At 32.3% G+C, this 12,215-nt stretch overlaps 1 protein-coding gene across 5 annotated transcripts; it reads left to right on the top strand.

Moving 5' to 3' along the window:
- Nucleotides 1-3,719: 3,719 nt before the first annotated feature.
- On the top strand, nt 3,720-12,065 carry LOC126832830 (G protein-activated inward rectifier potassium channel 3-like). 5 transcript variants are annotated; one of them, XM_050563821.1, is made up of 7 exons: nt 3,720-4,038; nt 4,098-4,254; nt 6,383-6,634; nt 8,517-8,955; nt 9,043-9,282; nt 9,954-10,322; nt 11,395-12,065. In XM_050563821.1, the coding sequence occupies exons 3-7, from the start codon at nt 6,459-6,461 to the stop codon at nt 11,407-11,409; spliced, it is 1,239 nt and encodes a 412-aa protein (XP_050419778.1). In that variant the 5' UTR covers nt 3,720-4,038; nt 4,098-4,254; nt 6,383-6,458; the 3' UTR covers nt 11,410-12,065. The 5 variants fall into 5 exon arrangements, with proteins under 5 accessions (XP_050419778.1, XP_050419777.1, XP_050419779.1 ...); XM_050563820.1 differs by having other exon boundaries at nt 6,315-6,634; XM_050563822.1 differs by lacking the exon at nt 4,098-4,254 and having other exon boundaries at nt 3,720-3,863.
- The last annotated feature ends 150 nt before the right edge of the window (nt 12,066-12,215 follow it).

Below are 12,215 nucleotides of genomic sequence, written 5' to 3'. Positions count from 1 at the left end.
ATTATAATAAGATCAAGGTTCAAATTCGATTACATTTTTTACAATTTATTGATAGAAATAATTTCCCATATCTAACGTAGTAATTAATGCGTACATATGCTATTAAATATGTAAATATTTATAATAAATAAACCCGTCAACATTCAGATGCATTTATTAAACATTTTATTGCTTTTCCTTCAGATGAATCATTGTTAGACTATTAAAAGTGTCATTTGTGATTGAAATTATAATAAATAAGATGGCAAAATAAAGCGAAAATTCATTTATTAAACAACAGGTGTACAAATTTAAATATCACATTAGGTACTATAGTTGTTTGTCAATTTTTAATATAATTATTGTCTTTTATTTTTTTATGTGGCATGAAACAATAAAATTATTTTAACTGACTGTCATTATAATTTAGCATTGTTATTATAAAAAATATAATCGAAATTGTGCATACAATCACATTGCAGATTATATACCTATACGGTATACTAGTAGATTATGTTGTCTAGAATATTTACACTAAATAATATCAAATAAATGACAATATATAATTGTATTTACTTAAGCAGTTGTGACACTAATTCTCAATTGTCAACAAAATAAAATTATATTCAAAAATGTATTCGATTTGTTTATTTTATTTTTATACATTGTTTTTTTAAAGTAACTTTTACATGCAATTTAGTTGAGTTGTTACCAATAAAATATAAGTATTCGAATTTGCATTGATGAAAGTATAGTCGGTCTATCAAAAAATAAAATACTGAGGCTCGATAAAAATTATTAAGATTAAAAAATGACGCAATAGCTATTTTAACGTAGAATTTCATTTTCCTGCAATGACAAATGTAATTATGTTAATACTTTAGAAATAATTATTAGACAACCTATGTAGAGATAATGGAAAATGTGTACAATTATTTTCGTTCTGTTATGAGTTTTTAAAATCGTTTAATTTTTATAACTCATTGAACACCAAAATACCTTGACTGATTTTGTTAAAATTAACTTTATAATCAAAATGCAATAATGTAATTTTAGGTTTAGATTTACCATGTATAATTATATATATATAATTTATAAAGAAAGACATTTAGTGGTTCTTCCAGTCATTAATTTTTTAAATCGATTATTATACTGTTATTATAATATGTTTAAACCATATTATACAACCTTGCCTAATGGAAATTATGTTTGATAAACCAGGGTGTGTTTTTCTCAAATTAGAGGTAAACATTATTAGCAAATGTGTATTTAAGAGTTATCGTATACTTATTTTGTTATAATAAACATAATATTATGTTTTGTGTAATAAATATCTCATATAATAATTATCGGATATTATGATTTTTGAATAAATTATGTTACATAAATTCTATCTGTATTTTGGTCAGAATTTTCCTTTATTATGTGAGGAAAATATTTAATAAAATGAAAGAAATTATTATTAAAAAGTATTTGTGAGGAGGGAGCCTGATGGTCCCTGACTACATAACTGTATTATTTAACATTATAATAATATTTATGTAGTTAGAAACATTCAAGAATATGTAAAACATGCTAATAAATATACAGTACAATAAGGAAAGAAATGAATAGATGTTTTGAATGTTACTGGCAATACCATTAAAATACCTATAACCTATTATGTTCTATATTATGGGGATTGCATGCGGTTGGTTTTTAAGGAATTTTGTATAGGCAATATTTAAGAAAAACGTGGTTTTAATCACTTTCGATCATGTCAATTAATTTACTGGTTAATTTGTATAAGCTACATGGTATTATTTTATATTTAAATCATTTTGTCTATGAGTAAAAACCATTTTAGTTAATATAACATACATATTTTGTTCCATCGCACAGTCTGAACCAGTAACCCGATAAGTAATCTGAAAACAGATTTGATTTTGTTATGAAGTTTACTTGAGATCGGTCAGCGTACTTTTTTGATATCTTATTCCTACTATGTATAAAACACGTTTGAACATTATATAAAATTTCAAATTTTAAAATTAAATTTGGAAAGGGTTCAAATTAAAAACTGAAAAAGTACCCTGACCGATTCTAAGTAAACTTCATAGCGAATTCAAATCTGGTTTTGATTTTCCGATTGCTTATCGGATCACTGGTTCGGCCTGTGCAATGGAATACAAATTATGGGTTTTGACTGAAAAAACCGACCGCATGCAATCCCCTTAAGTATAATATATATTTTTTTTTTATGTAGAGGCAATCTGACAATATGAACATAACTCTTAATACAAAATTACAAATATATAAATCATATTGGATTGATTGGTGGTAATGATTAAGTAATAAGTATCAGCTATAATTATGCCGATGATAAAAAAGTGCAAATTCTAATTAATATGCTAATAGTACGCTAATTGTAATGCAACTAAATAAATAATGAATAACACTGACCTTGAATAACTATAACCAGATTAGGTAAACATGTTTGGAAAGATAAAAGTTTAAAAAACCCATTCCTTTCTCCAACATTAGAATACATTTTAATATAATTTACTTTTTTCGAGTTTTAGTGTTGGTGTAAATCCTCGAAGACCATTCAGATCGGATTTGGTTGGCGTGGGACATAAGTTATTAAGCAAGCCTCTAAGCACCTTTAAAGACCGACACCTAAAATCTGTGAAAGACCCTAAAAAATTGTCCATACTTTTAAAAATATATAGAGGTAGACTTTTTAGGAAATGTTTTAATTTTATAGACAAACACGGTTATCTACGAGCATGTTGAGTCCGGATAACCAAGAAGATTTATGTCTATTAAATTCAACTTAAAGTCTATAGGGTTCATATTGTAAAAATGATTTACACACAACGCTGACGTCATCCGGAGTAGAGATTTTTTTTTTAGTGAAGTTAACAATGCTTGCCAGATATACATTAAGGCGTAAATAAATGTAAAATAAACAAAACATTAAAATATAAATCGTGGGGAAACGTCGCGAGGTTATACGACAATACATTCACTTTTTAGTCAATATAATATTAATTGAATATTAGTGTGATATAAAAAATAAGTGCAAACCGTTGTGCATCAGTAGTGCACGTCTTCTCGTGATTAAACACCGTAATGGGAATAACAATACATATTTTAAGTAATAATGTCTAGCGGATTAAAGTATACCAATTAGGTCCATTGTTTTTAGTAAAACTAACGGATAAAAAACCGTTTTAAAATTTGATCGTTTAATTCACTCTTATTAGAAATTTTTCCTATTTATATTCGATGCCCGACAATAGTTTAGAGTATCGTTCTGCCGAATCAAGTGCAGAATTATACATTCGTTCATTCATTCATAGTTTAAACATAATTTAAACGGTGTTGAGTAGCAGTAGTATTAATTTTTTTTTTTTCAAAATTGTTTAAATCTTTAAATAAATAATGTGTTAATACGTTTTTAAATACGATGCGATGTTGAAAAGTAGAATGGTTTAGCTGTTATGGTTTTTTTTTTTTCTATAACAAGCCGACCTTCTCCGGGCAGCGTTCCGTAACGACTACTTAGTACCCAAATTTTTAGGTCATAAAAAGAGAGTAAATTAAATTTTGCAAACTTAATCTTAGGTCGAGTAAACAACCGTGTGTGCGACCCCACACACCGAAACGACGGCTGTCGTCGCCGTGATGACAACGCGTGTAAACCGTTCGAACATATAAGTACAAGGTCTCAGCGTTTGGTGTGTGTGTGTGTGTGTGAAATGTGCAATAACTTTTAACTAGTTTCAGTCGTACAGATTCATTCGTCACCGAAGAGCGCGTGCGGTACACTCCGTAATGGTCCGTCCACCGTCGGTCGACCGTCGAAAAACAATTATTAATGACAAAAAACCAATACACAGGTACACGGACATGTTTTAAAGCTGTTGGTTTTCTATCATTATTTATGTATTTATTGTTATCATACAACTCCGCAATGTCACATTGGAAACGTTTACCGTGTAACCGTCGATAACGGCTTGTAAATGTTGTATTGAAACCAGCAATAGCCGCCGAGCTACAGACATTAACGACATAGTGAGTAGACCTACCTAAAAAAAAAAAACTTGATAACAATTAACGTGTTTTTTACTTAGTCTCCGCCATTATCTTAGTGCCCTAACCTGAGTCATACAGATTACATGTGTAAACTGATGCGTATGTGTTCGAAAAAAAAAGTCAGCCCGAAGAAGAGCGTTCTAAATAAGGGTTTTCCGTCTCTTATTTCACAGTGGATTGTAGTTTTCAAAAAAGGTAGTCGATCTGAGTTTAAATTTGGGTTTTCCTAACAAAATAATCATCAAACACTTTTTTGTAGAGAAAACGCATTACGATATTGGCCAAGAATATTAGAAATTCGAAATTGAGTATAGACTATAGTTTAAATAACTCGAAAATTAAGTAGACCAACCTGAATTTTCAAGTTTGAACCCCTCAATATTATTGTCGGTTCAAATTGATTTAATTTAGTCGAACTTTGGCTTGTCCGCAGCATACAAGTAAACGATCACCCCAAACTATGTCAACGACGCTGAACATTGTGCAAAATATAAGTCAGCATCTCTGTATTATATTATGTTCGGTCAGTTTTATTTTGTTTTCATTGCGCTCGTTATAGTTGAAAAACTAACTACATTGACCGCCTATTGTGTCGGGCTAGGGTATAGGTACATCCTCGTTATTTTAACCTTTTTAATGTTTGAATACCGTAATTAAATTTAATCACAGTGGCGTAAACATTATGAATAGAAAATAAAGGATACCGTCAATTAACCATATAATAATAATTTGTAAAAAAAAAAAACACACGAGTGCAACATAAAAATTAACATAATCCGACTGTTGTAATCTCTCAAGTATCTAAATACCAGCGCATTCATTACTACCTAGAAAATATTATCCATTTACATACAACAGCAGATCAGATATTTTGCGCCGCAATTTTGGTACTTGGTTATTTTTCCTTAAGACCACGATTGTGATAGTTCAGAACAATCTTTATTTATGGACGCTTACATTTTCACTCAATCTTTTTATTACTTTATTTATACTACACGTGTTAATTTTAATTGATCATAAAGTTGAACCAACAATAAACGTTAACAATCGTTTATAAACGAGTATTGTTACAGTTACACAGAAAAAAATACATAGTTGGTCCAACTAAAACTATGGCTAGTATATGGACACAATACATATTTTCTAGTTGGAATAATTAAATAAATAGTTAAGCCAACTAAATTTTTAGTTAAAGCAATTGTACATTTATTTGGGCCAACTTTGTATTTTTTCTAGTGTATAATGATATAATGATGTGTTTGTCGAAAAATGATAGGCTTACAAATAAGCATTATTTTCTTATGTAACAAATTACAGCAGTTAGTAGTGTATAATTAATATTGACTGGTTACATAATATCCACGCAATAATAGCCGAGTTAAAATTAGTTATATATAATATTTATAGAGTACATAATGTTATAATTATCTGGAGAAACTATAATTAATATCTTGACATAGTGATTCTTTATATTATTATGCGTTTGCAAGAAACCACTTTCGCTTTGAAGAGTATAGATATTTTAAAATTAAAAATATATTATTTAATGACTTAGATATTGATGAATGGGTAAAATTATGTGTGGACATTTTAAAATGACTGTTTTAAACGGAACGATTATATTAATAATAATTGTCATACAACTTATAAGATGTCTGGGTTTGATAATTGCGTGCAAAGATTTATCGTCGAACGATATCAGTAACATAATTGAATGGGAAACAAAAAGCAATATACTTGTTTGAAGAAATTCCGCATAGCAGGAAACCCTAATTGTAATTACAGACCGCGGCGCTTGCATTTAATAACCATTTCTGTCGACCAAGGCCGGTTGGGCTATACCTCCAGCAGAGAAAGATGTATAATTTTCCTATCTTTTTTCTCTCTCTCTTTTCTACACATTTTATTGATTTTCTTCGCCCACTCACACCAATATGCATACATGTACCAGTCTATAATACCAGCCTACCAGGGCCTATGGTCTATATTTTTACATAATGTTATATTATGTTACACAAGTAAGTAAAAGCCACTGAATGATCGGGGTAACAAAAAAAAAAAAATGATAAAGGTTGTTAAAATGATTAAACATTTTTTTGTTGAAGTTTTAAAGTCTGTCGAGTTTCGTACATAAGATGTGTAGATACACACTACATATTATGCGCACATATTTTGAACATGTTAACATAAATGCTGTCAGTACTCAATTGTTTTTTTTTTTTAATCTAAATAAATTGCCACGGCGAATTTTGCAGGCGGTTCCCAAAACATGGTACTACTACTAGTGCAGCGGCCGAAGACAATAATTGTGGTATATTTTTAGACAAAGATTGTGCTAATCCTGGCTGGAGTTTTGTAGTCTTGGACCAGACAAAATTAGTGACTACTTAAAGGGAATCATGACGTCCACACCGGACAAACGGCCCACAACGGTATTGTATTTGCCCGGACACGACCAACACGTGGATTCGGATCAGAGCGATGCGCTGTTGACGCCACCATTGAATACTGCTGATTATCCAGTGCAGGCCAATGGACTAAACGAACGACCAGTATCGTCAAAAGTCAAATATAAGTAAGCAATATGTGTACAGGATTGATAAAAGCATAAACAAGTATAGAACAAGACGTGACATCACTTAACTTTTGGATTTAAACAACTACCATCCAACGACGTTTCTTTGTTCCTTTAGAGAAAAGAGGGTTATATATGTCTCTGTTCTAGTAGCTTTTTTGTATATATTGTGTTTATTATAATATTGATAATATATTTTGTATACAATTGCCGACAAATATTCTAGCTAATATTTCGCAGGGTGATAAAAACGAACGGATTACTGCATTATTTCAACATCAACGCTGGTTCGGTTTCTCGTATCAGTGTTCCACTAAAAAACAATAGTAATATTATATTATTTTTAATCGGCAAACATCAAATTCCAACATTTTACAACATGTTACCACAAAGTGTTATTCTTGTAAACACAACATGTGTACATACGGAGAAACCTTATCAAATAATATTGTTCATAGTTGAGTATACAGTAGATTAGGTGCCAACAATTAGGTTAACGACAAACAATAACCTATCCTATAAAATATTACACACCATATATCAGTAGATAAGTTTAAGTAGGTATCTGTCATTTGGTTTATTTTACCGTATAGTCTACACCACTCTACAACTTTTTTAGTTTACACGATTATAATAAAAATATAACATAAATCATAATGAGTGAAAACGTATGTAAATATATTTATTATACCAAGGACATTTTATTAGCCTTAACTTTATCCCTAACAAGTTGGTCTCCCTGACTATCGTCATTTCTCTGTTCACTCATCTTCCATATTATTTGGCCCCTTTACGACACACCCACATTTTTTTTTTTTTTTTTGGTAACCTCTCATTCGATTTTCTTCTACATACATAGCATCTCTTACCTCCATTTTCATCCATTTATTTTTCTGCATTTCTTATAGTGGCTGAACTATTTCAACATATTATACATTTCTTTATTGTAAGCATTACTTCAAACCACACTGAAATACACTGAAATTTAAAATAAAATAAATCGGCTATGTTTTTACTTTATTAAGTATTTCAATTATGGTCTGTAAAAGGGATAGGACATAAAAAATTAGAAAATTTACAACAAAAATAAACGGTATTTTACCCTATAAAAGTGTTATTGCTTCGCTTGTATGATAAAATTTGAAGACATATAAAAAAATATAATCCGAAAATGGGATGATCGCAAGTCCGGTTATTCTCATCAGTAATATTACTGATGTCCTACTAGTCAATATTAAATTTGAATGTTATTGTCTATCCGTTAATTTTAGTTTTAATTCAATTTTACTTTTTTAAGAGGATTCTACATCTCTCTTATTTTTGGTCGAAAACAACTTTTACTTTTAACTGTACTCCGAAACGGGTTATCTGACAATAGTTTTGAAAACAGAAATTATATCTTTGCAATACTTGCTTGAGGCATCGATTGAAGTACATTTTTAATTTTCGTTTTTAATAATATTGTAAAAATGATTAAACAACTATAAGAACTGCTACTTTTGAAATAGAATTAAGTTTTATTTCTAAATTACTTAAGTTTTTTTAAAAAACCAATTAACTAAAAATAATTTTAAAATTGTGTTTTTTCGAAACTCAATTCTTAAGAACTTACTGATAGAAGTAAAAGCATAGGTTTTTGTACAAAAAATAAGGCCTGTAGGCGCTATAAAAGTTGGAAAAAAAATTAAATATCAAAATATAAGCAAATATTAGCATAATGTTTAGTTTTATTGAAAAATGACATGTACAATTCGCCGTGTATGATAGTGTAGAGCCTCTCAAGTAAATTATTATAATAAAATAACATTTTTTAATTACAAATAACGACTACCGAATAACTGCTTAATATTGCTAAAGCATTTTTTTGTTTCATTATACTTAGCACCAGAAAATCGAATTATCCACCCGTGTACAGAAAAGCCAAACGACGGGCTTTGTACAAAAACGGCGATTTCAATATCATTCGGGTAAACATATCAAAATTGCGCCGGCGATACTTACAAGATTTGTTCACCACGTTGGTGGACGCACAATGGCGGTGGACGTTGCTAGTGTTCTGCATGAGCTTCCTGCTCAGCTGGTTTGCATTCGGCGTCGTCTGGTACCTGATCGCTTACACTCACGGAGATTTGTTGCCGGAAAACCAAACAAACGCCCAATGGTCACCGTGCGTGATTAACATGCACACGTTCGTGGCCAGCTTCTTGTTCAGCGTGGAGACGCAGCACACCACGGGGTTCGGTTACCGGATGGTTACCGAAGAGTGTCCCGAAGCAATAGCTATGTTCTGTTTCCAGAGCATCGCGGGGTTGATGATTCAGGTAACAGCAGCTGTCGTAGGGCAGGCAGTACATCCGGCCGGAATCTGAAATCTATGTTAGCCCCGGTTGTATGATTTTGCGTTTCAGGCGTTTATGGTGGGCATAGTGTTTGCTAAAATGGCTCGGCCCAAGCAGAGAAGCCAGACGCTCATGTTCAGTAGGAACGCCGTCATATGCCAGAGAGACGGTCAATTGTGTTTCATGTTTAGAGTGGGCGACATGAGAGAAAAATCTCAACTGATCGGGGCCACCATCAGAGCACGGTATATCCGTTCTCGCGTGACTGCCGAAGGAGAAACACTGTCGCCGCACGTCTCGTACCTGAAAGTAAGCCTACTTAGTTTTGAAATGACAAAAAAACAAAAAAAAAGTTAAAACTATATTGACAAAAAATGCAGACGAAGAAAGTGAGTCAGAGAACGAAACAGTAATATTATTGTCATCTCGTTATCTGCGAGTACAAGTGTATAGTATTTTTTTATTCTACGAAGAAAAGCAAAAATTACATAATTTGTACAAAAAAAACTATCATCTCTTTAAACATTTGTAGTTCTATTTGTACACTATGAAATCCTTTATAAAATATAGTTTAAAACATACAGAATCTATAAATAAAACATTTAAATCCCATGGTAAAACATTAAAATATCAACTCAACTAGATATCTAGCTCATAAGATAAACCGATAAAAATCTTTGGCCCTGAAACAACTGTCATATTAAAAAAGTCAATCATAATGTCACTGAATAGAACCACAACTTTATATAAACTTTTAAAACATTTTCTCTCGTGATTCAATATTATCCGCCGTGCCATTTACTTCAAAGATTATCTCCGAATTTTAAGATCTATCAACGCCGAATGAAAACAAACGTAACATTAAATTCCATTTGTCTTTAGAGTTTGGACACCATTCAACGTTATTTGATCGAGGTTGACGATCCGCTATTGTATTATTATCACGTCCTGTTAATTACTACCATGTGGCACATTTGCAGGTCAGCGTGGACGACTACGACGAGCAGGTGTTTTTGATGTGGCCCATGGTGGCCGTCCACCGGATCGACAGGGAGAGTCCCTTTTACGGGATGAGCGCGGCCGACTTGCTGCACGAGAGGTTCGAAGTGGCCGTGGTCTTGGAGGGAACGACCGAGTCGACGGGGCAAACGACCCAAGCCCGGACGTCTTACGTGGCCGCCGAGGTGCTGTGGGGCCACAGATTTCGACAGCTCGTCAGCTACTGCAAGACCAAGATGATATACGAGGTGGACTATTCGCAGTTCCACGACACGTGCAAGGTCGACACACCTCTGTGCAGCGCCAAAGACCTGCAGGCGTATCTGATGGCCAGCGAACCAAATCGACTGGTATGAAGCGTTTATACAAACAAACAAACATTATATTGTTCTGAACACCGAAAACGCACACCGGCGGTACCTATATCCGTGCCGATATCGGATTTCTGTGCAAGTGCGAAATGTCCTAAATTCTATTTTAATCGGCCGTAATAACAACACAATAGTACCTAACGCACGGTAATAATATGCAATGTATGTTATTGGCCCCGAGCGAAACCCACAAAAAAAACTATAACTTATTTTTATATATCTAAGTACTATGTCGTGACTAGATTTCGATAATACATTTACACCTTGGTCCGTTAGGAATGGAGATAGTGATGGATTGTTTTTTTATAAGCTGGTTCAACAGCTCATTTTGTGAAGGAAATTTTAAAACGACCTTCCTTACTCGCATATAAATTATAAACAATATGAATAATGTATAAAGAATTTATACTATAATATGGATTTTGTTTTGTAATTTAAACTCAGGTTTAAATTGTATTCCTATGTAAAAAGACCAAAGTTATGACTTACGAGTTACGACTAGTTACTATAACGTTTAATTATGACACTTGTATTATTTTTCAATTTTTACGGTTACAATAATTGAATAGTTTTCATTTCATCGCAAAATGAACTAAAAATAAAAACTTAAAATAAATTAGCAAAATAAGCGAACAGCTCCTCTTCGTGGCCGTTTTTTTACTACCTGAAAATTATATTATAATTTAGTATCGATTACCAGCTTTAGTTGATAGGTTGACAGGTTTTAGACTACTGACCGTGTCACCTATTTGAAGTAGTTCGTGACAATTTGAAATCCAGTTTTTAACGAGGACAAGTTCTGACTGACGAGATGTCGAATGCCTAAAAAAACAGCGATCCCGATTCATTTCCTCGTCGGTTATTGGAACTAAATTTGTTTTAACACTATTTGTAACGTTATAATGGGCTTTATCCCGGTCGGCGTTGGTGTAGAAACAGTAATACTTTGTCTGTGTTAACACACACATGACTCTAAACGCTTTTAAAATTATATTTACACCGCGTTCGCACCTTACTAACGATTTTTACAAAAATGCAATGAAATGTCTAGGTTGGCATCCAATAGACCAGAGGGAGTGGTAGATCGGTATTGGCCAACGTCGACAACAGAATAACACAACGTTGTAAGCACCCACGAAGGACTCATTCATGTGTGTATGTGTAATGCGACTAGCACTCACGTGGGAACGTGTATCCTTGCAAATATCCACCGCCCACGAAAGTGTATGGATCAGACAATATAATAATAATATGTAATTACTTATGTTTTCAACAATCAATTAAAAGGAGCACATATATTAATATATATTATATATTGTATTATATCAAGAAAGTTAACTATATGTATCCGTGTATTTAATCACTGTGCAAAAGAATGTCCAAGACGATCCACTAGGTATACATTAAGGCCTACCTAACCAGATGATGACCGGTACACGCTTATGGTTAGGTATTTTTATAAAGTGTTCTAATCATTTTAGCGTCGATGCGGAGCTGTTGATTCTTAAATTGCACGTATGTGCGTTTTTTTTTTTACATTGTCATTGCGATCATCGACAACGTTTACTAACTACAACGCTTTTCGAATGACAATAATATACATTCGCCAAATTGCACACAAGTAAACTGAAATTGTGTTTTTCACGATCGTCCGTCAGGCCAGAATATCATTATTGAGCATCAACGCTGTTGCGCAACTTATTGGGTAAAACTGATATTAGGTAAAGGATTTTTTTTTAAATATATATATTTACACTAGACGAGTCCTGAAATAATGGTACTAGTCAGATTAATATGAATCACAAATCGATTGTATCATAAATAATAAACAATTCCGTTTATATTTTATTTGCATTTTTTTTTTTTTTTTTG

Source organism: Adelges cooleyi, unplaced genomic scaffold (genome assembly GCF_023614345.1).
Source record: "Adelges cooleyi isolate 19-005CV unplaced genomic scaffold, UGA_ACOO_1.1 ACOO_flye_CR_arks_rails_tigmint_CR_PRNA_167, whole genome shotgun sequence".
Lineage (NCBI taxonomy): Eukaryota > Metazoa > Arthropoda > Insecta > Hemiptera > Adelgidae > Adelges > Adelges cooleyi.
This window is presented reverse-complemented; position numbering and strand designations above follow the sequence as displayed.

Excerpts from the sequence above, each read along its gene's own strand:
- LOC126832830 (XM_050563822.1), top strand. The coding sequence starts at position 6,459 with ATGACGTCCACACCGGACAAACGGCCCACAACGGTATTGTATTTGCCC. Across the intron at positions 6,635-8,516 it reads TCGTCAAAAGTCAAATATAA|CACCAGAAAATCGAATTATC; the intron begins GTAAGCAATATG and ends CATTATACTTAG. Across the intron at positions 9,283-9,953 it reads CGCACGTCTCGTACCTGAAA|GTCAGCGTGGACGACTACGA; the intron begins GTAAGCCTACTT and ends GCACATTTGCAG.